The 27,272-nt window shown below is 43.2% G+C and overlaps 1 protein-coding gene across 1 annotated transcript in view; it reads left to right on the top strand.

Moving 5' to 3' along the window:
- LOC133213007 (cyclin-J-like protein) overlaps nucleotides 1-24,859 on the top strand; it is a gene marked incomplete at its 3' end in the record, with an annotated part of 29,598 nt that extends 4,739 nt beyond the window's left edge. Inside the window, exons 2-9 of the mRNA XM_061354924.1 lie at nucleotides 82-292; nucleotides 383-398; nucleotides 5,455-5,705; nucleotides 6,517-6,676; nucleotides 7,679-8,100; nucleotides 16,639-16,806; nucleotides 20,688-20,855; nucleotides 24,748-24,859. Coding sequence (XP_061210908.1) covers nucleotides 82-292; nucleotides 383-398; nucleotides 5,455-5,705; nucleotides 6,517-6,676; nucleotides 7,679-8,100; nucleotides 16,639-16,806; nucleotides 20,688-20,855; nucleotides 24,748-24,859 — 1,508 coding nt within the window. The remainder of the gene's footprint in view (nucleotides 1-81; nucleotides 293-382; nucleotides 399-5,454; nucleotides 5,706-6,516; nucleotides 6,677-7,678; nucleotides 8,101-16,638; nucleotides 16,807-20,687; nucleotides 20,856-24,747) is intronic.
- Nucleotides 24,860-27,272: the final 2,413 nt, after the last annotated feature.

Below are 27,272 nucleotides of genomic sequence, written 5' to 3'. Positions count from 1 at the left end.
GTGGTGGGTGTTGGTTTGGGATTTCAGACACTGAAATGCTTTCTGTTTCAGTACCTTTCTTCCTATTTTTTTTCCCTATAGGAACTTAAATTGCCTGTGTACAAGGCTCGTTCACCACAGATTGGGATGCGCCGATGCCTTGTTGATATCTTGATTCTGCTCAGCAACCACTGCAAGCTCTGCCCCACAGCCCGGCATCTTGCTATCTATCTACTGGACCTCTTCATGGATCGCTATGATATGACTGCCAAGCAACTGTACATAATTTCATTTGGCTGTCTTCTCCTAGCAAGTAAGTTGGCTGCTGTCTATTAAGGCTTTTTCTTTTGAGCAGATGGTTGTTTTCCTCATATATCATGTTGTGTTTTCTCTGTGTTAACAGCTTTCACCTACTTAGGGTAAAGCCTAATGAAGTCCAAATCAAGGCATAAAGCAGTCTGTTAATAAGCTTGGCTCAACTGCATAACTTGCACTACACATCTATATTCAAGGATTTTAAAAGAAGCAAAAAAGCTGTCAAGACTTTCATTATGTAAATACCTGAAGTAAAATGCAACTTTAGGCCATCTCTATGCAACTGTGAAGGAAAAGGAAGTTCACAAACTGCCCTATGATAATACTAGAGGGAAATGTTTTGTAACTTCTGCCTGTTGGGGCTGAGGGGGAAGGCAGTTTGCTTAAAAGAGCAAGCCTATGTCTAGTGAACTAAAGAGTGTGAGAGTCTTTCCAAAACTAAGATCAGAGCAATGCAGTAGCATGTATACATCTTGAGTTGGAATAAAATGATCCCTTACAGGAAGGAAAAAGATCAACTACTGTAAAGGCAGCTTTCCTACCACATGTAGAAACAAAACATTGACAGTTGAACCAAAGCAGCTTTGCACAAAATTAACTCCTCATTAACTTGTATAGGTAAGGTTTAAAATGCTAGTAGGGCTCAGCCTGGAGACTTTTGGGAGCATATGAAGCTCTGTTGTTACTGCCTGGGCCATCCTAATGTTCTTTTTTGGTATGTGTACTTCAAAGTGATGCAAGTCAAGAAAAGCCACTACAATAAGTGGGAATTCCTATGTTTAATTTATTAGTTTCAAAATTAATGTTTTGGAGTAAAAGATTCCGAGTAAGTCAGAAGTACCAGCATGAAGTCACCTTAAAAGTTCTCACTGTAGCAAAGAAGAGTAAAACTAGTTCCTTGCCTGTTAGTGCAAGTGCAGTAATTAGACCTTCCTGCAAAACATTACTGTAGGAAGTGGCTGGTTTTTCAGCAGAGGATTGCAGCAGCAGTGCTCTGCAGGCTGTGTTGCAAGAGACTTGTACTCCTGAAAAAAAATACACCTTTACCGTAGAGAGGAAAAACAACCCAATAATAGTTGTGGTGTATACCTAATATCAAAATTACTGTTTAATACAGACTGTCTTTGAGTAATTGTTATAAACACGTTTTGAGAAACTCTGGGTTTTCTTCCTGATTGCTTCCTTAGAAAAAACCAGGTCGTTAAGGTTAGTGTGCAGGCCACAAGCAAGATGAGGTGTAGTTAGAGGCAAGATTACTTATTCCCACTAATGACTGTAAGTGTGGGTTGTTTTGGGGGTGGGAGGGGCATAATAGAGAAGCTTTTAGACACAACTTTTGAAATAGAAGCAGCAAACTTCTAAATGCAAGTTGAAGACTATTCCTGAGTTTATAAATTGTTGTAAACTTGTGTTTTGCTTTGAAGCTTGTTGCTTCTATTCTGGATCTAAAGGATTTCAAACTCTCATCTCTTTTCCTTTACCTCCGGACATTGTCATCACCAATGACAGTGGTGATGACAACACACATCACATGGTGATGACAACACAACCACAACCACACATCATCATGTGTGTTTTTGATAGCATACAACAGCAGTGCTGTCATGATGGAGAATGTAGCATTCTGCTAGATGTCCTTTAGTTAGCTGGGCTAATTTCTAACTTTTCCCATTTTGACTGGGTCAGCAGTTTCCCCAGCCAGGGAAACTGGATGATGATAGTGTTTCCCACTTTGGTAATAACTGGGAGGGACTGAGAAGTTAACACTGCTGCAAACAAATTGCACTAGCAGCCTAGTAATGTTCAGCCTGGACTTGCTGCAGTTGAGAGGAATATGGGTGTGTGTCCCTCATAGCATTCAGTTGCCCACTAGCCAGAAGAGGTATGTTTCTTTGCAATGCATGCACACCGTAATAATAGAAGGTTTCTGGCAATTCCTTCCAGATAGTTTAGCTCCTCAGAACAGCTATAAAAGCTTTGAAGTATACTAATGTCATCAGTGGTTGTTATTTCCTCTCAATCAGTTCTGAAAAAGAATGGTAAAAATTGTTCACAGTGAACTAAGTGCTACTGGGGGAGGGAAGGAAAAGTTGCTGGAAAAATTGATCTCACAGTTACTTTAAGAATGTATTTAGAATAGCCCATCTCTTTCACTTGCACTAAGGGAAACTTTATGATCTAAATCAGAACCTTAAACTGAACATGTTTCTGTAACACAGAAAGACCTGCTCATGTGGATGTTTTGGCTAGGTACATGACTAGAGACAGAGAACCCCCTTTGGAGGTCCACTGTGGTAATATAAGAGGTTGTAGGTTCCTGCTGCTGCAAGATCATTAGTGAAGTCCAGTGATTTTAATTGTTCAAAAGGAGAGATGTTGGCTTTTGGTGAAAAGTAATGCTGGACAGCTGGGACTGGTGGTCTTCAGCCAAGCCAGCTGGATCTAGAGCCAGGATAGTTACCAATACACCTGCACAGAAGCCAGGACACAGTCTCTGCATCAGGCTCTGGATAAATGCTCCTGTAAGTGACTAAAAATGTTACTACTTTCCTTTTCCCCCAGAGCACCCCAGTGCTTTTAGTAAGCTCCAATTTATTTTTTCCAGACAAAATCAGCTGTCTGATGCTGTCAATAGGTGGATTGATTTAGGTTAACTAACACTTTGAAGGGAATTGAGGAACTTTCAGTTTGCCTCACCTGGCAGCTGAGAAGGCAGATCCTTGTAGAGGGGCACTGCTGAACAGCAGCAGGTTGTAAAGTTCTAAACTGCATCTTCACTGGGCAATTTATTACAGAAAATGATAGCAATATTAAGGTGCTCTAGCCCTAAGTGTCCTGTTAGAACAAGGGATTGTGTAAAGATAGCCCATCTGCTTTAGTGCTGCTTGACTCAAGTTGCCTGCCCAAAGCTGTGCAAACCAGCTGCCCCAGAGTAGATGAGATGCACTGACACAATCCATTCAGATGGCCCAGCTGCAGGAGCAGTAAACTGGGGAGAAAGCAAGCACCTGGACAGTAAGTCTTAAACAACTGCAGTTGTTTTTTCTGTGAGTTTTCTAACTGTACTATACAGGGACTGTACTGCTATGGTGTATCAGTACAGTTAAAGCAGTGCAGCTTTTGCTTGTTGCTGTAAAATCCTAGCTGGGTATTAAAACCTGTTCCTTTCTTTCCTGAAGAGCTAACCCCCTTCAGCAGCAGGTGCTTCTGTACCTGATAAAAGCAACATCTCAGCATTCATTGGCACTGAATGTTCCAGCAATTTTAGTTCTTATGGCCCCTCTTCCTCAAGAGGGTTCTGCTGCTATGGAGACATGAAAACAGTTTTTAAATGTATTGATTTAAGCAAAGGTGGTTTACTGCTCAGCACATCCAGTGCTGCATTGCCTCACAGAGTACTTGGGTATTTGTTATGGTTTTCCTGGCTTTATTTTGCCCAGTTCCTTAGTCTGACAGTGGATTCTCAGCAGCTGAATTAACTCAGGACAGTAAAAGCAGTTAGAGCAAGAAAAGATGTCTGTGCTAAATGGGCTCAGTTTAGGGCATGGGTAATCCTTTATTGCCTAATTTCTCATTGACTGTGTGGAGCTCTTGTCAGACATCAGGCAGCTTTCCTGTTTGACTGTGTTTTCTCATCCATTCTCTATTGTCCCATTTTCTTAAGTAGGTAACTGTTGTGACGAAGACAGCTGAGCTACTTCTTTTCAATAAAAGATAATAGTGGGTGTCAGTACAGAATATAGATGAGTGTAAAACTTAGTCTGTACTCTTAATTATTGTTTCTAGTTCCCTGTAGACATAACATGTGCAGAATATTTTCTTGAGTAATTAAACTTTACTGTAGTAAGGCATTAAAAACTCGGGTGCTTTGACCTAAGTGGTATACTAGGTACTGTAGATGAAAGACACTGCAGAAAGAAGGAATTAAGCAGGCTGTCTGTAAAATAGCCTGTCTCTTCCTTGCCTTGTTTAGAGGACATTTAGAAGCTGTGTTTGTGTCTGACTGCAGCCTGGGAGAGAGTCTCAGAAGCTTGTTTCACCACCTTCTGTAACAGTGTAGGAATAAAGAAAAGTAGGCCTTTAGCTGTGCAAGCAGCCACAGGTCTTTTCTTTATGCTGGGCTAGATGGGTTTGACTGGTTTATCCTTCTTTGGGATTGATTTTAATTGTGTATGGGACAAAACGTACTTACACTTTAGTGACTCTTTAAATTGGCAGTCTTTTTTGTTCCTCGGTCTTCTCAAGGACTCTGAAAATGTAATAAAACAAATTGCCTGCATCTCCTGCCTTTGTTTGCTGCCCATGTAAAAACCCAGGAAGATCATCTACCCAAGCAGTAGCAATCAGTCTCAACAGCAGCTGTGTAGCAAGATTTACATTGTGACTGCTCCATCCACTTGCCTGCTGTAGTGGATGAAGCAGTTCTTCAGCGTACATTTGATAGGAGTGATGCTTCTCTAAGACCTTTATTTTTTCCTAGAGGAAAACTGGCATGGATTGATAGGCTGTTCACTTTTGAACAAGGAACTGTCTGGTAGATAGGTCTTTTTCAGCTTGGTAAAGTAACAGTGTGAATTTTAACAAGATTTTATTGTTTTAAGTTTGTAGCAAAGTAACACTGTTGCTGTATTTCTCATAGCAGATTTGATTCCCAGGACTAGATCTATTGGATGCTTTTGATGAAAGGAGGATGCTTTTTATGAAATAGAGTGAGATTTTGGTTTTCTATACAACATAACTGCACTTTGTACTTACTGCTGAAAATTGAGTCATTCTAGAGGCTACTGCTGTTTCAGTAGGCTGGTAAATACAGTTTAGAGGAAGGAGCTTTGCTCAGCTGTCTTGACTGAAAATGTATGCTTTCTCTTAACCCTGTAAGAATTATTTATGTTAATCACTTGGGTACAGTGTACTTCTCCTCGCCATTCAGTGACCTTAGTTAATGAGGCCCCCCAAGATAGGAAGGAACAAAGAGAAAATGTGAAGCAGCAAGGGCAAAGGTGGTGTTGCCGAGGGGTTTTTAATGTCTTCCTTTTTGCAGCATGTGTGTTTAGCTTTTATACCCAAAGGAGCTGTTTTCTCTCCATATTAGATCTTCCTTTGCTGTATTTTCCCCATGCTGCTTGCTTTCTACACACTTGATTGAATACCCCTTAGCAGATTGCTTCCAGTTATTGTCAGCAAAACTATCCGTATAAGCAAGCAAGATTTGTTTAAAATAGAAGGACTGCTTTTGGAAAACTTTGGCTGGAACCTCTGTATGCCAACACCAGCACACTACATTGACTACTACCTCTATGTATCTTTTGGAGCGAATGACCTTCACTATGGCTGGCCAATCACCTCACCAAACAAAGTCAGAGAGCTTCTGGAGACATACGCCTATTATTTCCTTGATTTGTCAGTGCAAGGTAGGAGGAGCAGTTTTGTGCTAGAATGATCTTCCATTAGGCAAAAGGCAAAAGTCTGAAAGAGATAAAGGCTTTAAAACTTGGCATAATGCGGATTGCACAAAGTTATCTGTGCAAAATGGTTTCTCTTTGCAGTTATTTCAGATGGCAGATGGAAGGTGACCCTTGTTTGTGTGCAAGTGTCTTGTCCCTTCAGAAATCTCTAGGTGGGATCAAGTTTTTCCTTCAGCTTAGAACACTAATTGATGAGGCGCTCAGAAATGGGGTCTAAGTTTAGGTCTGCCACAGACTGTGAACTACTGTCAGTTGCAGATACGATATGCAGTTCAATATATGAATCTTTTGAAGTGATTTTTTTTACAGGGTCCTGTGCTGCAAGACATGTTTAGAATAATGGGACTTTTCATGATTTTATTTGCAGCATTGCTTCCAGTATCTGCCCATGTGAAAGGCAGTGAACTACAGCATCCTCATAGGCTGGGTTCAACACCAATATTAATATGTGTGTAATTGCCAGTACCAAACTATGGCTCAGCTGAGACCAGTCTACAAATTTCAGCAAAGTCTATTTTGTGGCTTTTTATGAAATAAAAACTTACTGAAGCCTTGATAATAGTTATGAACAGGTAGTACAGAGATCTTCAGGAAAGCTTCACCCAGTTTTGAGAAGCTTTTTCTGGTCATGAGTTAATACTTTGAGATGTGTGGAACAAAGTTGTGGATGTAATTTTGTCCTTTTTTGTTATGTATACTGGGTTCACTGCACTGATGAGCAGGAGTATAATTCTTGGGTTTGGTTTTTCTTTTGTAGATCCCACTTTCCTCCATTTTCGTCCATCTCTGATTGCTGCAGCTAGTGTGTGTGCCTCACGTATCTGTCTGCAGGTTTCTCCTATCTGGACAATGCAGCTTGAATGGCTAACATGCTATTCCTTGGAACATCTTGCCCAGTGCATTGAGATGATGCTCATGTAAGAAAGAAACAAAACCTGTTTGTGCTTTTAAGAAGATGTTAAGATGCTTTTTTATTTTCTTTAAGTAATTGTTTGGTTAGAACTAAGATAGTACAATATTACATTAGTAGTCTCCATCTTCAGTTTGGGGAGAGGAATAAAAGATTAAAAATCAGGTCACTTTTACTAAATATTGTATTTAACAATAATTACAATGCAGAACAGCGTGCACAATTTAATGTTTATTATGTTCTACTGGTTGTCTGTGTGGTTGGATGGAAGGTTTTAGAGATGGTTGATGAAAGATTTTTTTTTTCCCCTTTGTTTTCTTATTGTACCCACAATACACCTGCTCCAGAGACACACCAGTGTATCTCCAACAGTACAGTAGGAGACATTTCAGAACTGTTCTTTGTTTCCTTTCTAGTAAAGGACATGACTGTGATGTATCAATACTGGTCTGGTATGTGAGCACATACAGTCTTAATCATTCTATTTAGCTTTTAAAGTTTTCCATTTAGGTTGGGAGTGATGGTGGACCTTCTGAATTCCTACTAAAAGCAGGGCCAACTGAAGATAAATCAGACAGCTTGGGATGTTATCTAGTCAAATTTTGGCTGTTTCCAAGGACAGAATTCCTAACCTCTCAGGGCAACTTGTTGCAGTGCATCATCATTCTCGTGATAGCCACAAGTGTGAAAACGTTTCTTTCTACTGTCCAACAGGAATTTGCATTATCCCTTTACTCTGCAAATACTATTTCAAATTTCTGTGTTGTGGACTTAAGATTCCAAGACAGCCAGTCCATCAGTAAAAACATACTTGAGATGCAAAATAATCTATAGGCCTGTTGTGTGTGAAGATTGCAGCAGGATAATTAGAAATTAATTGTGAAAGCAACTAGGGTTACAATATACGCCTAGGGCAAAAAAAGCTGATAGTGTAGCTGGTGAACACTTCAGGATATATGCAGCCTCTGTGAAGTTCTTTTTAATCAATCCTACTTATAATTTCTTTCAGGTATTATGAGAATGACGTCAATGAAACCAGTAACGTAAAGACACAAGAAACAATTCAATATCGAGAACAAGAAGCAGTGGGAAATATGAGTTACCAAGCTACTACTCAAGTTCTCTTCCAGCAATCTAGTTACCACCCTTTAACACAGCATTCAGCTGCATTTTCCCAGTTCCAGTGGCCAGTACAAGATCTGTGCTCAGCTTATCGTGAATCTTTACAGCAGGCCCACAGGCCCAGTGGTCCACTTGCTGGAAGCACTGGCAGCTCCCTGCGCTGCTACACAGCTCCTCAGCACAGCCTTCAGCCATCTGCCCAGGCTCTGCCCATCCGGGCACCCTTTGCCACGCAGGTGGCATTTGGAACAGAGAGCAGACCCTGCATTTCCAGGGTTTGTGGCAGTAGTTACTTCAGTGATTTTACTGGTAAATACTGACAGGAAAAAAAGTTGGTATGAATAAAAGCTGAAGAAGAGACTCTGTTATACAAGTGTGTACCTGAATTAAAAATAAAAATATACCGGAACTGGCATCAGTTAAATGTGAACTTCGTTTATGCAGAAATCTATATGTAGAACACTCTATTTCCTTTCATCAGGAGTGGTAGTTCAGGAGTAAGACTTTAGATTAAAAGGAAAAAAGGAAAAACTGGCCAGAAGACTATCAAATACATTTTTGACTTGAAATTCCCCTGGAATCTGAACGTGGTGCTGCTGAACAGAACATCACTCTGCCTTCAAGTATTTTAGAAATAAAAACAAAACTTTAAATCACCTCTTTCATCTTTAACATGCTGCTGCTGCTTTTGAGACTGGAGACTATTGTTAATAAAACTGTTCATGAGCTTTATCAGGGATTTAATGTTACTTGAAGAAATCCTCCTGGAAAACCTCTTAAAAGGTTCACGGCCTTCAGTTATTTTATCTTTTGGGCTCAATGACTTCTGGCAGTAGCTCTGGCTCGGGACAGAAGAACTGGTGTTAATGGGGCAAAGGTGGGAAACTGGTTAACTTTGCTGGGAAATGAGAGTTTGACTGCAGTGCTCGCTCAAGTTTTTTCAATACCATCTTTGCATCCTCTTGGGAAATGTAGCTGGTAAATTGAAGATCCTGTCGCAGCTTTGCAATGAGACACACACCTACTGTCATGTATCCAGAGGGTTCTTTCTCAACTGAAACAGGGCTCATGGTTCAGAAAACTGTAGAGGCTTTTCTGGGAATGTATATTTTTACAAGAAATTGACTTCTGCAAATGTGAACCTTTAGTTTTGATATATGCAACCTACTGTAAGTTTGTTGAAGGCAGTACCCTTGGGTTGCCTTCTCTCTGAAGGTTCTCGGGACAGCAATACATGAAATGTGCAATATGCTTTTACTGACTTGGGACATTTTTTACAACTTGTGTCTCATAGTGCTGTTTTAAATTATATTTTTAGAGACTTGTTTTTAATGGTGTTTTAAGGTGGAAGGGGAAAATGAGCCTGCATGCTAATGTCTGTTTGTGTACTATGTTCCCCAAGAACACAACTTCTGGTATCAAGCTAATAATATCTTCCATTCAGCAGGCTAGAGCAATCTTCTGGGTTTATTTTTAAATGCAAACTATAACTGAGAAGGCAGTACTCGTCAGAAATTAGTCTAGAACTTTAAGAGAACTTTGTCTTTTATTCTGTTATCTTTATATTTATATTAAACTTTATTTTCAGAAGACTTCAGTGTGTGCTTTTGTCTTTCAAGAGTCGTAAAGAACAACATACACATGGCAGTACTGTTGGGGGGAGGTTTTTATCACCCTTATAATTTTTGAATCATGTGCAGTGTTCTACGTTGGACTGCGATTGTGCTTAATGGTGAAAATACTTGCTAAGTTCCCAGTGAAAGTTTCTAATAAACAAGCCACACAGCTAAAGAACCCTCTTCTTTCTGCGGTTTCTGCTTAGCTTTTAACAGCTAGTAAAAAGTACATGTCTATACCTTCAAAATAACTGATCTGATCACTCCTAATGTTTTATAGAAGAGTGGTAAGACCTGTGATGGAAAGACCTTGCTAAAAAATAAATTGTGAAAGACAGATCAGGAATTTGGTCACTGCACAAGAAAGGCAGAAAATGTGCAGAGACAAGGTGGAGATATAAAAGCAGATCTGATGGCCAGTGTGTTTTGAAGGTGCATCTTACCTGAGCAGATTGACAGACTGAATAGGAGAACACAGCTGTACGTTCAGTCTTTCTCCTGGTGACTCTATATTCTAAGCAGGAGGATGAGGTATGGCTGCAGATATTTTACTCAGAACAAAATGGGCTCTTTTATGATCCTTACTGGACAGACAGCTTATTTACTGGTTTCCTGATACATCCTGATCAAGATTATCTCAATGAAATATGATAAACTAACCTGTGGGAAAAAAACAGGAAATGCATGCGACCTCAGTTCCAGCAAAATGTTGCCTGTACATGGACATGAGTGGAATTATCATACATTTCCACATTTTTGGCCCTAGCAGCCTGTATTGGCTATTCAGATATTCACTTGATGGCATCAACTGCTCCACAGGGTACCAGCACCAGCAGGACTCACCTTTCAGCAGCCTCATTAATCTCTCAGTCTCGAAGCCACCCAGTGTGTTTTCTCAGATTTCAGCCTCCATGTACCAGCACTGGAGTCCTGCATCTGGTTACTCTGCAACATGCCATGGACATGTAATTCACATACTGGTGCTGAATGCTTTATTATATTATTGTTATAAAACCTGGAAACCAACAACCATTTCCTGAAGGCTGAGCTCAGAAGTGCCACTGATGTTAGAGACTGTATCACTGCACCTCCTCCCCCTACACCCTATAATAGTAATAAACCCTTTTAATACAGAGTTACACTTTACCAGCTACTTAAGAGTCAGGAAGTCGTCAGTTAATGTTATAAAAGAGTAGTTCTCAGCCTCATCAAAGCAGCACTGATAAGCGAAGGAATGCATCTGGTCTAAATAGGAAACGACACAAAAGAGCTCTCATTTTTAAGTTAAAGGTAAGACTCCTCCTAAGAAACAAGCTGCTCCACTGAGCATCACTGGTGCTTCTCAGATTTCAGCCTCCATGTACCAGCACTGGAGTCCTGTGTCTGGTTTCAGACAGTCTTTGGTAAGCCACAGTCAGGATCTAAACTGGACTGTGCAAGTCAACTACCCATGGGCTTCTGAGCCACAGTGGATTATGGACTTTACAGATCAATTCTACTTTTACAAGTGAAAATATCTGCACGATTTTTGTGGACTACAGTACCTGTAGTTGCATTTAACTGTAACCGCGTTGCAGCTTACAAAAATCTTTTCAAGTACATTTTATAAAATAAAGCTGAACAAAAGTACTCCTGGAATAGTCTTGATATTCATTAAAGTGGCTTCCCAGAAGGTATTTCAAACCTGTGTTACAGATTCCACAGACACTGTTGGGCTTAGGGATGGATTTTGTAGGTACCAGAGCAATGGGAATATTCCTATCTCCAGCCCAGCAAGCTGGGGAATGCATAGGGTTTTCTGTTCTCTGTGTCAGAAACCTGCAAGGTGGAAGAATAGGATCTGTGCATTCCCCTAAAGCTGCTAACTCAGATGGCAAATGTCCTTTCCCTGACAGTGGTTGCTCAGATAATTTATTTCTCTTTACAAAGTGCTCTCATTTCAGGCTGTCGTGGGCTGCATCTGTGGGCAGCTTCCCAAAGGCAGCTGCCGTTCAACAACGGTGTTTCTCTTTCATGCCAAGCTCCTCACTCCCACCCTGCCAGCCCAGTGAGGGAAATACCCACTTTTTAGCTGGGCGAGATGCACACAGGTTTCTGCCCAAACACAGGTCCCTCAGCAGCTGTACAGTGCTGGGAGTAGCTCAAGGGAGGTGGTGGGACACATAAAGTGTTGGAGACTTTATGTCGTCGCGATGCGGAGGGAACACAGCACAACCAATATGATTGATAGAAGTGATCCGTTTATTCTGCTTAAGCCTGGGGTTTATATAGAGGTAGGCTGTTACTCACACATAATCTTGGGATACTTCTGTGGTTTTATTATTTACAGGCACATCCCGTTTTCTAACCTCCTTATTCCTCCCTTCAAGATACTCGTTAACTACAAGGTCAGTTTACCCCCCTGCACAGCTGGTGTTTTTTACCGAGCTGGCTTTCTCACTGACTTTTACAAATCTGGTCCCTGGCCAAGTTCAGCCATGGGAACCTAACCCTTGCCTGACAACCACACTTCCACAATTCCCCCTTTTTATTTTTCAAGCATATTTGTTACAATTTTCATAAGGCTTTGCTGAATACATTGAATGATACAAGGCAAACAAATCAAGATCACAGTATCACAGTATCACAGTATCACAGTAGGTTAGAGATTGGAAGGGACCTCAAAAGATCATCTAGTCCAATCCCCCTGCTGGAGCAGGATCACCTAGATAAGGTTACACAGGAACGTGTCCAGGCGGGTTTTGAATGTCTCCAGAGAAGGAGACTCCAGAACCTCCCTGGGCAGCCTGTTCCAGTGTTCTGTCACCCTCACTGAGAAGAAGTTTCTTCTCAAGTTTAAGTGGAACCTCTTGTGTTCCAATTTGTACCCACTGCCCCTTGTCCTATCATTGTTTGCCACTGAGAAGAGCCTGGCTCCATCCTCGTGACACTCCCCCTTTATATATTTATATATATATATAAGGTCCCTGTCCTTCTTAAACTGAGGGGCCCAGAACTGGACACAATATTCCAGATGCGGTCTCACCAGGGCAGAGTAGAGGGGAAGGAGAACCTCTCTCGACCTACTAACCACCCCCCTTCTAATACACCCCAGGATGCCATTGGCCTTCTTGGCCACAAGGGCACAGTGTCGGCTCATGGTCACCCTGTCGTCCACTAGGACCCCCAGGTCCCTCTCCCCTACACTGCTCTCTAACAGGTCGTTCCCCAACCTATACTGGAACCTGGGGTTGTTCCTGCCCAGATGCAGGACTCTACACTTTCCCTTGTTATATTTCATCAAGTTACTCCCTGCCCAACTCTCCAGCCTGTCCAGGTCTCTCTGGATGGCAGCACAGCCTTCTGGCGTGTCGGCCACTCCTCCCAGCTTAGTGTCATCAGCAAACTTGCTGATAGTACACTCAATTCCCTCATCTAAATCGTTGATGAATATATTAAATAATACTGGTCCCAGTACCGACCCTTGAGGCACTTCACTAGATACAGGCCTCCAACTAGACTCCGCCCCATAGACTACAACTCTCTGGCTTCTCTCCTTCAGCCAGTTCACAGTCCACCTCACTACCTGATCATCCAGACCACACTTCCTCAATTTAGCTGCGAGGATGCTGTGGAAGACTGCGTCAAATGCTTTGCTGAAGTCAAGGTAGACCACATCCACCGCTCTGCCATCATCCATCCACTGTGTTATTTCCTCAAGATAAGCAAAAGTAAGATACACACAGGCAAAAAATGACTTAAAATACTGCTTAGCCAGGATCCTAGTCCCAGTGATCTTAACCAAGAGGTGAGGTCCCAAAAGTCGCCTTCTTTTAATTTGTGCAAGTTGTCTTTGAGTTGTTGCAGCTCCTTGTGTATAGAGCTACTACGGCCTGAGAGATTCATGCAACATGTATGGCTCTCTGGTAACAGGGGAGGCCATCCTTCACATCAAGGTCTGGCATGGCATGTGTCCCCACCGCTCCACGCCTGCTGGGTTGCAGCCAGCAGCGGAGCTAAAGGTTCTTCTTGGTGGCAGGCACAGAGGCCAACCCAGTCTTGCCCTTGATTGTGGTAGCAGGCATTTGGTCAGCCTCAGTCCTTGCACCTTGTTGTCAATGCAGTTTCACCTGCTTCATCCAATACCAAGCTGTTATTATGGCAAGGCACACACACAGATTTACATTAGCAGAGTAACTATTACAGGGTGCAGCAGCATGTTGAAGATGCTGATGCCAGCAAGGAACTAGCCAAAGAAATTTCTTACCAGTGGAATTCTCTCACCCTCTTAATTTGTTCCATTACCTGTTTTATAACACTACCATTGTATTAGAATATTTCTATCTTTTGCTTTAGCATTTTCTAGCAGCTACTACAAATTTGCATACTCTAACATTTCTTTTACAGGTGACAAATCCATATAATACAAGGTGTAGTTTCTTATTAGCATTTGACTAGTAAATACAGGTGGTTTCATACACAAAATCAAAGCTTCTAACAATAGCTACTTTACAAACACACATATTCAAGCTGTTACTTTTCAGTTGCTTCCAAATAATGTTTAGCAATCATTGGTTTTTCTCTTCCTCTATCTCATTCTGCTTGGGGTATTCACATTCAGCTCCTGCAGCTGAGACATCAGGTTCCTCCATTTGTCTGTCCAGCTCATGGCAAGGCTTGACAAACTTTGCAGGCATTCGCCATGGACCTGTAGGCAGGAGGACACAAATATACCCCCTTTTCCAGGTTATCAGTTCTTGAGAAGTAAATAGGTTCTGTATCTGCCACCCTGATGCTGCTTAGGTGACGGCTTGTAAGGCTTGTGGTTGCACTACCCCTCTCGCTTTTTCAGTTAGCAGCTCTTGTTTCAACCAATCTATCTGTTCCTCCAAGTCTTGGATTCATCCCCAGGTTACTTTAAACATATTAAGCTTGGTTTTGTTTTGTTTTGTTTCTCTCCTCAGCTCCGGTGTCCATCCTGCTCCTTCCACCGGTGGAGCACCGGGAGCCGAATCAGAGAGCAGCTTCTTTTGAACATGGGGACTGAACTTTTATCAAATAACATTTTTTTTGGTTTTGTTTTTTTTTTGAAGTTGCTCACCCTGCTTTGCAGGGCTACAAACGCCGGCCTGCTCGGCAGCAGCTACAGCTATAGTCACCCTGCTTTGCACGGCTACAAATGCCGGGCTGCCCGGCAGCAGCTACAGCTGCCTGCCTGCTTCAGCAGCAACCATAAATATCTGCCGGGGCAACCTCACTTTTGCATTAACCCTTTCTTGTCTGAAATGTTAAACTACTATCTATTAGAAACTTTTACATTAACCCAACAACAAAAAATACACAGAACACTGTCTGCCCTCAACACACACACAAACACATACATGTATGGGATCCCACAAGCACAGTCCACACAACTACAATATTTGAAGCACAAAATCCCAACAATCATTAATTCCACTACACAATCCCATGTACAGAACGTGGCACAAGGACCCTGTGGAGACTAACAAGAAAACCAGCTCCGAGAAGCATCATCACAGTGCGAGGTGGCAGGCTTAAACCTGGCGGGCGTCCCCGCAGAGGCTCTGCCTCCCTCACATTGCATGAGGCTTGGGCTTTTATACTGACCAAAATGCACACTCATTCCGACACAGGTGGCCAGCCTATTTTGGAAGAAGTAGCCAGCAGTATTTATAAAGGTCTCCAAAGGTCTATAAAAACCTGGACATACTTATTTTTACCAGCTTCTAGTACATAAGTATCACAGAGAGAATGTATTTCATGAGTTGTATATGGGATCATAAGTCCACAGTCCATCACAGACCTTTCCACTGCAGGTCTTGATGCAGAACTTTTACTTTATCGTAAAAAGGTTGCTCCCTTCACCTTAAGCAGGACTGAAAACATCCATAAAACGGATGTCCTAAGATCAAATCTCAATTCATTCAATCACTGACAAGGGTGGGCGGCGGGCTGCTCTAATGAATTTTCCTTACAGTACACTGTTTCTTTTTACAATGTCCCGTCCGTCCACAATTATAACATCTCATATCTTTAATACCCCCACGATCGCTCTAACCTTATTGTAAAAGGGGTTTAACAGCAGCAGCAAAGGCAGTAGCCTTGTATCCAGCCTTTTCCTCTGCTGTGCTCACTTTAAATCGCATCTGAAGGTGGGGAGTAAGCAACAATTGAGCTATGATATGGATATCATATGGTGCTGAGAGATATGCAGAAAAAGTATGTGCAGTAATTGCCCAAGTATACGATGAATTTAACCCGTAGGATGTTACCGGTTGACGCGCCTCCTTTACTGCCTTTAAATCCAATGCCTCCCACTCCTTTCCCCCCTGTGGAGTGTTAAACACCGGGAATGCCAATGACCCGTAGCCGAAAATTCCCCCATAACAATTGCATCTTTGATCATCCCTCGCCAGCCTTCAGCAGGGTTATTACGGTAATCCCCTACCCCGTGCCCAACACCCCCTCTCCCACTCCCCTTTCTTTACTACTGGATTGTAGGAGGGTGGGGCAGAGGGTTTGGAGGTTTCTTTTGTCTCCAATACTTTAATTTCTTCAGCAGCTGTCTCAGTTGACCATCACTGAAGCTGGTTCGCATCTTCTGACGAGCTGAACTGTCTGAATTGTCTGAGTCGGGATCAGGAAGGGAAGGGTACAAGTCCGGTTCTGCCGGAGACTGGGTCGGATTCATTTTATTTTTGGGGGTCTTCTTTCTCTGGGTCGAGGTTATCGCGTTTGGCACTTTCTAATTGTACTTTCGGACGTAAGCACTGTTTCACTTTGATCCTCCCCTTATGCCGAGGTGGCTTCTGCGGTGCATAATCAAGGAGGGCGGTAAGCTCCCTAAATCCATTTCTTTCCCTATACCTCGCTTCTCTAAGAAGCATTTAAATAAATCATAGGCTGCCTGTCTTTCCACATCCATTTTTATATTCCTCCCAGCTTATTTTCTTACACAGCTTTACAGAGCTCTAGCACTTTTTTATATTTACACTTGCACCGCTTTTATATTTACACAGTTTTACTGAGCTCTTTACATCCTTACAGCGCTTTTTTACATTTACACAGTTTTACAGAGCTCTTTATAAGAGAAAATCCTTCTTTAGCTAGCTTTTTATTTTTCACCAGTTACACGGCTTTGGCGCCAATGCAGCTTACCCCACAGACAGCCAAATTAGCGGGCGGCGAAGGCAGAGGCTCCTCTACCGGTGAACCGGCTCCTCTCCTCCAGGTCCTCGAGGCGACTCGATATTCTTGTCCAGCAAGATCGGTGCCTTTGACCCTCCGGATGCTGCTTATCCGGTGCTTCCCCGCTCCACTCGCGTCGACCCCAGCTTCTACGGGTACCTGGGTTTCTTTGTCTCGCCTGGGTCTAAGTCCCTTGTTCGGGCGCCAATTTGTCGGAGATTTTATGTCGTCGCGATGCGGAGGGAACACAGCACAACCAATATGATTGATAGAAGTGATCCGTTTATTCTGCTTAAGCCTGGGGTTTATATTAGAGCTAGGCTGTTATTCACACATATTCTTGGGAAACTTTTGTGGTTTTATCAATAGGCACATCCCGTTTTCTAACCTCCTTATTCCTCCCTTCAAGATGCTCGTTAACTACAAGGTCAGTTTTACCCCCCTGCACAGCTGGTGTTTTTTACTGAGCTGGGTTTCTTACTGACTTTTACATAACTGGTCCCTCGCCAAGTTCAGCCATGGGAACATAACCCTTGTCTGCTAACCACGTTTCCACAATTCCCCCTTTTTCTTTTTCAAGCATATTTGTTACAATTTGCATAAGGCTTTGCTGAATACATTGAATAATAGAAGGCAAACAAATCAAGATGAACAAAAGCAAGATACATACAGGCAAAAAGTGGCTTAAAATACTGCTTAGCTAAGATCCTAGTCCCAGTGATCTTAACCAGGAGGTGAGGTCCCAAGAGTCACCTTCCTTTAATATGTGCAAGTTGTCTTTGAGTTGTTGCAGCTCCTTGTGTATAGAGCTAATATGGTCTGAGAGATTCATGCAACACGTATGGCTCTCTGGTAACAGGGGAGTACATCCTTCACATCAAGGTCTGGCATGGCATGTGTCCCCACCGCTCCACGCCTGCTGGGTTGCAGCCAGCAGCGGAGCTAGAGTTTCTTCTTGCTGGCAAACACAGAGGCCAACCCAGTCTTGCCCTTGACTGTGGTACCAGGCATTTGGTCAGCCTCAGTCCTTGCACCTTGTTGTCAATGCAGTTTCACCTGCTTCATTCAATACCAAGTTGTTATTACGGCAAGGCACACACACAGATTTGCATTAGCAGAGTAACTATTACAGGGTGCAGCAGCATGTTGAAGATACTGATGACAGCGAGGGACTAGCCAAAGAAATTTCTTACCAGTGGAATTCTCTCACTCTCTTAATTTGTTCCATTACCTGTTTTATAACACTACCATTGTATTAGAATATTTCTATCTTTTGCTTTAGCATTTTCTAGAAGCTACTACAAATTTGCATACTCTAACATTACTTTTACAGGTGACAAATCCATATAATAGAAGGTGTAGTTTCTTATCAGCAAATGGCTAGTAAATACAGGTGGTTTCATACACAAAATCAAAGCCTCTAACAACAGCTACTTTACAAACACACATATTCAAGATGTTACTTTTCAGTTGCCCCAAAATGATGTTTAGCAATCATTGTTTTTTCTCTTCCTCTATCTCATTCTGCTTGGGGTATTTACGTTCACCTCCTGCAGCTGAGGCATCAGGTTCCTCCATTTGTCTGTCTAGCTCATGGCAAGGCTTGACAAACTTTGCAGGCAGTCGCCATGGACCTGTAGGGAGGAGGACACAAATATACCCCCTTTTCCAGGTTATCAGTTCTTGAGAAGTAGATAGGTTCTGTATCTGCCACCCTGATGCTGCTTAGGTGACGGCTTGTAAGGCTTTTGGTTGCACTACCCCTCTCGCTTTTTCAGTTAGCAGTTCTTGTTTCAACCAGTCTATCTGTTCCTCCAAGTCTTGGATTCATCCCCAGATTACTTTAAACATATTAAGCTTGGTTTTGTTTTATTTTGTTTTGTTTTTTTTTTTCTCTCCTCGGCTCTGGTGTCCATCCTGGTCCTTCCAACGCTGGAGCACCGGGAGCTGAATTGGAGGGCAGCTGTTTTTGAACATGGGGACTAAACTCTCATCAAATAACCCTGTTTTTTTTTTTTTTTTTTTGAAGTTGCTCACTCGGCTAACGCCTGCCTGCCCGGCAGCAGCTACAGCAGCCTGCCTGCTTCAGCAGCTGCAAGCACACTTGCCGGCAACCTCACTTTTGCGTTAACCCTTTCTTGTCTGAAATGTTAAAGTACTATCTATTAGAGCTTTTACATGAACCCAACAACAAAAAATACACAGAGCACGCGTCCCTTAACACACACACACATATGGGATCCCCATTAAGCACAGTCCACACAACTACAATATTTGAGCACAAAATCCCAACAATCATTACTTCCACTACACAATCCCACATACAGAAGGTGGCACAAAAACCCTGTGGAGCCTAACAGGAAAACCAGCTCCAAAAAGCATCATCGCAGTGCGAGGTGGCAGGCTCAACCTTAGCAGGCGCCCCCGCAGAGGCTCTGCCTCCCCCACATAGCATGAGCCTTGGTTATTTATACCGACCAAAATGCACACTCATTCCGACACAGGTGGCCAGCCTATGTTGGAAGAAGTCGCCAGCAGTATTTATAAAGGTCTCCAAAGGTCGATAGAAGCCTGGACATACTTATTTTTACCACCTTCTAGTACTTGAGTATCCCAGAGAGAATGTATTAAATGAGTTGTATATAAGTCCACAGTCCATCACAGACCTTTCCACTGCAGGTCTTGATGCAGAACTTTTACTTTAACGCAAAAAAGGTTCCTCCCTTCACCTTAAGAAGGACTGAAAACATCCATAAAACGGATGTCCTAAGATCAAATTTCAATTCATTCAATCACTGACAAGGGGGGGCGGCGGGCTGCTGAACTAATTTTCTTTACAGTACACTGTTTCTTTTTACGATGTCCCGTCCGTCCACAATTATAACATCTCATATCTTTAGTACCCCCGCGATCGCTCTAACCTTATTGTAAAAGGGGTTTAACAGCAGCAGCAAAGGCAGTAGCCTTGTATCCAGCCTTTTCCTCTGCTGTGCTCACTTTAAATCGCATCTGAAGGTGGGGAGTAAGCAACAATTGAGCTATGATATGGATATCATATGGTGCTGAGATATATGCAGAAAAAGTATGTGCAGTAATTGCCCGAGTATACGATGATTTTAACCTGTAGGATGTTACCGGTTGACGCGCTTCCTTTACTGCCTTTAAATCCAATGCCTCCCACTCTTTTCCCCCCTGTGGAGTGTTAAACACCGGGAATGCCGAGGGACCCATGGCCGAAAATTCCCCATAACAATTGCATCTTTGATCATAACGTTTAGCAGGGTTATTACCGTAATCCCGTACCCCATGCTCAACACCCCACTCCCCTTTCTTTACTAATGGATTGTAGGAGGGTGGGGCAGAGGGTTCGAAGGTTTCTTTTTGTCTCCATACTTTAATTTTCTTCCAGCAGCTGTCGCAGTCCACCATCACTGAGGCTGGATCGCATCTGCCGACGAGCCGAACTGTCTGAACTGTCTGAGTCTGAGTCGGGATCAGGAGGGGAAGGGTACAAGTCCGGTTCTGCCGGAGACTGGGTCTGGTTCCAATTCCGATTCGGGCTCTCTTTCTCTGGGTCGAGGTGACCGCGTTGCACTTTCTAATTGTACTTTCGGACGTAAGCACTGTTTCACTTTATCTTCCCCCTTATGCCGAGGTGGCTTCTGCGGTGCATAATCGAGAAGGGCGGTAAACTCTTTCCCTAAGTCTATTTCTTTCCCTATACCTCGCTTCTCTAAGAAGCATTTAAATAAATCATAGGCTGCCTGTCTTTCCACATCCATTTTTATATTCCTCACAGCTTCTTATTTTCTTACACAGCTTTGCAGGGCTCTAGCGCTTTTTATATTTACACTTGCAGCACTTTTATATTTACACAGTTTTACTGAGCTCTTTACATCCTTACAGTGCTTTTTTACATTTACACAGTTTTACAGAGCTCTTTATATTTTCACAGTGCTGTTTAGCTAGCTTTTTATATTTTTCACGAGTTACACAGCTTTGGCGCCAATGCAGCTTACCCCACAGACAGCCAAATTAGCGGGCGGCGAAGGCAGAGGCTCCTCTACCGGTGAACCGGCTCCTCTCCTCCAGGTCCTCGAGGCGACTCGATATTCTTGTCCAGCAAGATCGGTGCCTTTGACCCTCCGGATGCTGCTTATCCGGTGCTTCCCCGCTCCACTCGCGTCGACCCCAGCTTCTACGGGTACCTGGGTTTCTTTGTCTCGCCTGGGTCTAAGTCCCTTGTTCGGGCGCCAATTTGTCGGAGACTTTATGTCGTCGCGATGCGGAGGGAACACAGCACAACCAATATGATTGATAGAAGTGATCCGTTTATTCTGCTTAAGCCTGGGGTTTATATTAGAGCTAGGCTGTTATTCACACATATTCTTGGGAAACTTTTGTGGTTTTATTATTTACAGGCACATCCCGTTTTCTAACCTCCTTATTCCTCCCTTCCAGATACTCGTTAACTACAAGGTCAGTTTATCCCCCTGCACAGCTGGTGTTTTTTACTGAGCTGGGTTTCTTACCGACTCTTACAAAACTGGTCCCTGGCCAAGTTCAGCCACGGGAACGTAACCCTTGCCTGCCAACCACGCTTCCACAATTCCCCCTTTCTCTTTTTCAAGCGTATTTGTTACAATTTTCATAAGGCTTTGCTGAATACATTGAATAATACAAGGCAAACAAATCAAGATAAGCAAAAGCAAGATACATACAGGCAAAAAATGACTTAAAATACTGCTTAGCCAGGATCCTAGTCCCAGTGATCTTAACCAGGAGGTGAGGTGCCATGAGTCACCTTCTTTTAATTTGTGCAAGTTGTCTTTGAGTTGTTGCAGCTCCTTGTATATAGAGATACTATGGCCCGAGAGATTCATGCAACACGTATGGCTCTCTGGTAACAGGGGGGGCCATCCTTCACATCAAGGTCTGGCATGGCACGTGTCCCCACCGCTCCACGCCTGCTGGGTTACAGACAGCAGCGGAGCTAAAGGTTCTTCTTGGTGGCAAACACAGAGGCCAATCCAGTCTTGCCCTTGATTGTGGTAGCAGGCATTTGGTCAGCCTCAGTCCTTGCACCTTGTTGTCAATGCAGTTTCACCTGCTTCATTCAATAACAAGTTGTTATTATGGCAAGGCACACACACAGATTTACATTAGCAGAGTAACTATTACAGGGTGCAGCAGCATATTGAAGATGCTGATGCCAGCAAGGGACTAGCCAAAGAAATTTCTTACCAGTGGAATTCTCTCACCCTCTTAATTTGTTCCCTTACCTGCTTTATAACACTACCATTGTATTAGAATATTTCTAGCTTTTGCTTTAGCATTTTCTAGCAGCTACTACAAATTTGCATACTCTAACATTTCTTTTACAGGTGACAAATCCGTATAATACAAGGTGTAGTTTCTTATCAGCAACCGGCTAGTAAATACAGGTGGTTTCATACACAAAATCAAAGCTTCCAACAATAGCTACTTTACAAACACACATATTCAAGCTGTTACCTTTCAGTTGCTCCCAAATGATGTTTAGCAATCATTGGTTTTTTTCTCTTCCTCTATCTCATTCTGCTTGGGGTATTCACATTCAGCTCCTGCAGCTGAGGCATCAGGTTCCTCCATTTGTCTGTCCAGCTCACGTCAAGTCTTGACAAACTTTGCAGGCATTGGCCATGGACCTGTAGGCAAGAGGACACAAATATACCCCCTCCTCCAGGTTATCAGTTCTTGAGAAGTAGATAGGTTCTGTATCTGCCACCCTGATGCTGCTTAGGTGACGGCTCGTAAGGCTTGTGGTTGCACTACCCCTCTCGCTTTTTCAGTTAGCGGTTCTTGTTTCAACCAATCTATCTGTTCCTCCAAGTCTTGGATTCATCCCCAGGTTACTTTAAACATATTAAGCTTGGTTTTCTTTTATTTTGTTTTGGGTTTTTTTCTCTCCTCAGCTCCGGTGCCCATCCTGGTCCTTCCACCGGTGGAGCTCCGGGAGCCGAATCGGAGAACAGCTTCTTTTGAACATGGGGACTGCTGAACTCTTATCAAATAACCCTTTTTTTTTTTTTTTTTGAAGTTGCTCACTCGGCTACAAACGCCTGCCTGCCCGGCAGCAGCTACAGCAGCCTGCCTGCTTCAGCAGCAACCATAAATATCTGCCGGCAACCTCACTTTTGCGTTAACCCTTTCTTGTCTGAAATGTTAAAGTACTATCTATTAGAAACATTTACATGAACCCAACAACAAAAAATACACAGAACACCGTCTGCCCTTAACACACACACACACATATGGGATCCCACAAGCACAGTCCACACAACTACAATATTTGAAGCACAAAATCCCAACAGTCATTACTTCCACTACACAATCCCACATACAGAAGGTGGCACAAGGACCCTGTGGAGCCTAACAGGAAAACCAGCTCCAAAAAGCATCATCGCAGTGCGAGGTGGCAGGCTCAACCTTAGCAGGCGTCCCCGCAGAGGCTCTGCCTCCCCCACATAGCATGAGCCTTGGGCATTTATACCGACCAAAATGCACACTCATTCCGACACAGGTGGCCAGCCTATGTTGGAAGAAGTCGCCAGCAGTATTTATAAAGCTCTCCAAAGGTCGATAGAAGCCTGGACATACTTATTTTTACCACCTTCTAGTACTTGAGTATCACAGAGAGAATGTATTAAATGAGTTGTATATAAGTCCACAGTCCATCACAGACCTTTCCACTGCAGGTCTTGATGCAGAACTTTTACTTTAACGCAAAAAAGGTTCCTCCCTTCACCTTAAGAAGGACTGAAAACATCCTTAAAACGGATGTCCTAAGATCAAATTTCAATTCATTCAATCACTGACAAGGGGGGGCGGCGGGCTGCTGAACTAATTTTCTTTACAGTACACTGTTTCTTTTTACAATGTCCCGTCCGTCCACAATTATAACATCTCATATCTTTAGCACCCCCGCGATCGCTCTAACCTATTGTAAAAGGGGTTTAACAGCAGGAGCAAAAGGCAGTAGCCTTGTATCCAGCCTTTTCCTCTGCTGTGCTCACTTTAAATCACATCCGAAGGTGGGGAGTAAGCAACAATTGAGCTATGATATGGATATCATATGGTGCTGAGAGATATGCAGAAAAAGTATGTGCAGTAATTGCCCGAGTATCAAATGATTTTAACCTGTAAGGATGTTACCGGTTGACGCGTTTCCTTTACTGCCTTTAAATCCAATGCCTCCCACTCTTGTCCCCCCTGTGGAGTGTTAAACACCGGGAATGCCGAGGGACCCATGGCCGAAAATTCCCCATAACAATTGCATCTTTGATCATAACGTTTAGCAGGGTTATTACCGTAATCCCGTACCCCATGCTCAACACCCCACTCCCCTTTCTTTACTAATGGATTGTAGGAAGGTGGGGCAGAGGGTTCGAAGGTTTCTTTTGTCTCCAGTACTTTAATTTCTTCAGCAGCTGTCGCAGTTGACCATCACTGAGGCTGGATCGCATCTGCCGACGAGCCGAACTGTCTGAACTGTCTGAGTCTGAGTCGGGATCAGGAAGGGAAGGGTACAAGTCCGGTTCTGCCGGAGACTGGGTCTGGTTCCAATTCCGATTCGGGGTCTTCTTTCTCTGGGTCGAAGGTGACCGCGTTTGCACTTTCTAATTGTACTTTCGGACGTAAGCACTGTTTCACTTTATCTTCCCCCTTATGCCGAGGTGGCTTCTGCGGTGCATAATCGAGAAGGGCGGTAAACTCTTTCCCTAAGTCTATTTCTTTCCCTATACCTCGCTTCTCTAAGAAGCATTTAAATAAATCATAGGCTGCCTGTCTTTCCACATCCATTTTTATATTCCTCACAGCTTCTTATTTTCTTACACAGCTTTGCAGGGCTCTAGCGCTTTTTATATTTACACTTGCAGCACTTTTATATTTACACAGTTTTACTGAGCTCTTTACATCCTTACAGCGCTTTTTTACATTTACACAGTTTTACAGAGCTCTTTATATTTTCACAGTGCTGTTTAGCTAGCTTTTTATATTTTTCACGAGTTACACAGCTTTGGCGCCAATGCAGCTTACCACACAGACAGCCAAATTAGCGGGCGGCGAAGGCAGAGGCTCCTCTACCGGTGAACCGGCTCCTCTCCTCCAGGTCCTCGAGGCGACTCGATATTCTTGTCCAGCAAGATCGGTGCCTTTGACCCTCCGGATGCTGCTTATCCGGTGCTTCCCCGCTCCACTCGCGTCGATCCCAGCTTCTACGGGTACCTGGGTTTCTTTGTCTCGCCTGGGTCTAAGTCCCTTGTTTGGGCGCCAATTTGTCGGAGACTTTATGTCGTCGCGATGCGGAGGGAACACAGCACAACCAATATGATTGATAGAAGTGATCCGTTTATTCTGCTTAAGCCTGGGGTTTATATTAGAGCTAGGCTGTTATTCACACATATTCTTGGGAAACTTTTGTGGTTTTATTATTTACAGGCACATCCCGTTTTCTAACCTCCTTATTCCTCCCTTCCAGATACTCGTTAACTACAAGGTCAGTTTATCCCCCTGCACAGCTGGTGTTTCTTCTCAGCTGGGTTTCTTACCGACTCTTACAAAACTGGTCCCGGCCAAGTTCAGCCACGGGAACGTAACCCTTGCCTGCCAACCACGCTTCCACAATTCCCCCTTTCTCTTTTTCAAGCGTATTTGTTACAATTTTCATAAGGCTTTGCTGAATACATTGAATAATACAAGGCAAACAAATCAAGATAAGCAAAAGCAAGATACATACAGGCAAAAAAGACTTAAAATACTGCTTAGCCAGTGTAATCCCTAGTCCCAGTGATCTTAACCAGGAGGTGAGGTCCCATGAGTCACCTTCTTTTAATTTGTGCAAGTTGTCTTTGAGTTGTTGCAGCTCCTTGTATATAGAGAGTAACTCACTGCCGATATTCATGTAACACGATTGGCTCTCTGATAACAAGGGAGGCCATCCTTCACATCAAGGTCTGGCATGGCATGTGTCCCCACTGCTCCACGCCTGCTGGGTTGCAGCCAGCAGCGGAGCTAAAGGTTCTTCTTGGTGGCAAACAGAGAGGCCAACCCAGTCTTGCCCTTGATTGTGGTAGCAGGCATTTGGTCAGTCTCAGTCCTTGCACCTTGTTGTCAATGCAGTTTCACCTGCTTCATCCAATAACAAGCTGTTATTACGGCAAGGCACACACACAGATTTACATTACCAGAGTAACTATTACAGGGTGCAGCAGCATGTTGAAGATGCTGATGGCAGCAAGGAACTAGCCAAAGAAATTTCTTACCAGTGGAATTCTCCGCCCTCTTAATTTGTTCCATTACCTGCTTTATAACACTACCATTGTATTAGAATATTTCTATCTTTTGCTTTAGCATTTTCTAGCAGCTACTACAAATTTGCATACTCGTAACATCTCTTTTACAAGTGACAAATCCATATAATACAAGGTGTAGTTTCTTATCAGCAACTGGCTAGTAAATACAGGTGGTTTCATACAGAGAATCAAAGCCTCTAAAAATAGCTACTTTACAAGCACACATATTCAAGCTGTTACTTTTCAGTTGCCCCCAAATGATGTTTAGCAATCATTGGTTTTTCTCTTCCTCTATCTCATTCTGCTTGGGGTATTCACATTCAGCTCCTGCAGCTGAGGCATCAGGTTCCTCCATTTGCTTGTCCAGCTTATGGCAAGGCTTGACAAACTTTGCAGGCAGTCGCCATGGACCTGTAGGCAGGAGGACACAAATATACTCCCTCCTCCAAGTTATCAGTTCTTGAGAAGCAGACAGGTTAAACGAGGAGTTTGCCACATCATTGCCTCTTTTTTTATTTTTTTTTTTTTTCTGCCACCCTGATGCTGCTTAGGTGACGGCTCGTAAGGCTTGTGGTTGCACTACCCCTCTCGCTTTTTCAGTTAGCAGTTCTTGTTTCAACCAGTCTGTCTGTTCCTCCAAGTCTTGGATTCATCCCCAGGTTACTCTAAACATATTAAGCTTGGTTTTGTTTTGTTTTGTTTTGTTTTTTTTCTCCTCGGCTCTGGTGTCCATCCTGGAGCACTGGGAGCATCCGGTGGAGCACTGGGAGCCGAATCGGAGGGCAGCTATTTTTGAACATGGGGACTGAACTCCCACCAAATACTTTTTTGTTGTTGTTGTTGTTGTTTTTGTTTTCCCAAAGTCGCTCACCCTGCTTTGCACGGCTACAAATGCCTGCCTGCTTCAGCAGCAACCATAAATACCTGCCGGTAACCGCACTTTTGCATTAACCCTTTCTTGCCCGAAATGTTAAACTGCTACCCATTAAAAACTTTTACATGAACCCAACAAGAAAAAAAATACACAGAACACTGTCTGCCCTCAACACACACACACACACATATATATGGGATCCCACAAGCACACTCCACACAACTACAACATTTGAAGCACAAAATCCCAACAATCATTACTTCCACTACACAATCCCACGTACAGAGCGTGGTACAAGGACCCTGTGGAGACTAACAAGAAACCAGCTCCGAGAAGCACCATCGCAGTGCGAGGTGGCAGGCTCAACCTTAGCAGGCATCCCTGCAGAGGCTCTGCCTCCCCGACATCACATGAGGCTTGGGCTTTTATACTGACCAAAATGCACACTCATTCCGACACAGGTGGCCA

The sequence above is a fragment of the Neopsephotus bourkii genome, unplaced genomic scaffold, assembly GCF_033783945.1.
Source record: "Neopsephotus bourkii isolate Nb327-2 ecotype Australia unplaced genomic scaffold, CSIRO-AGI_Nbou_v1 NB_755, whole genome shotgun sequence".
Taxonomy (NCBI): domain Eukaryota; kingdom Metazoa; phylum Chordata; class Aves; order Psittaciformes; family Psittacidae; genus Neopsephotus; species Neopsephotus bourkii.
Note: the sequence above shows the minus strand (reverse complement) of the source record. Positions and strands in the feature narration are given on the sequence as shown.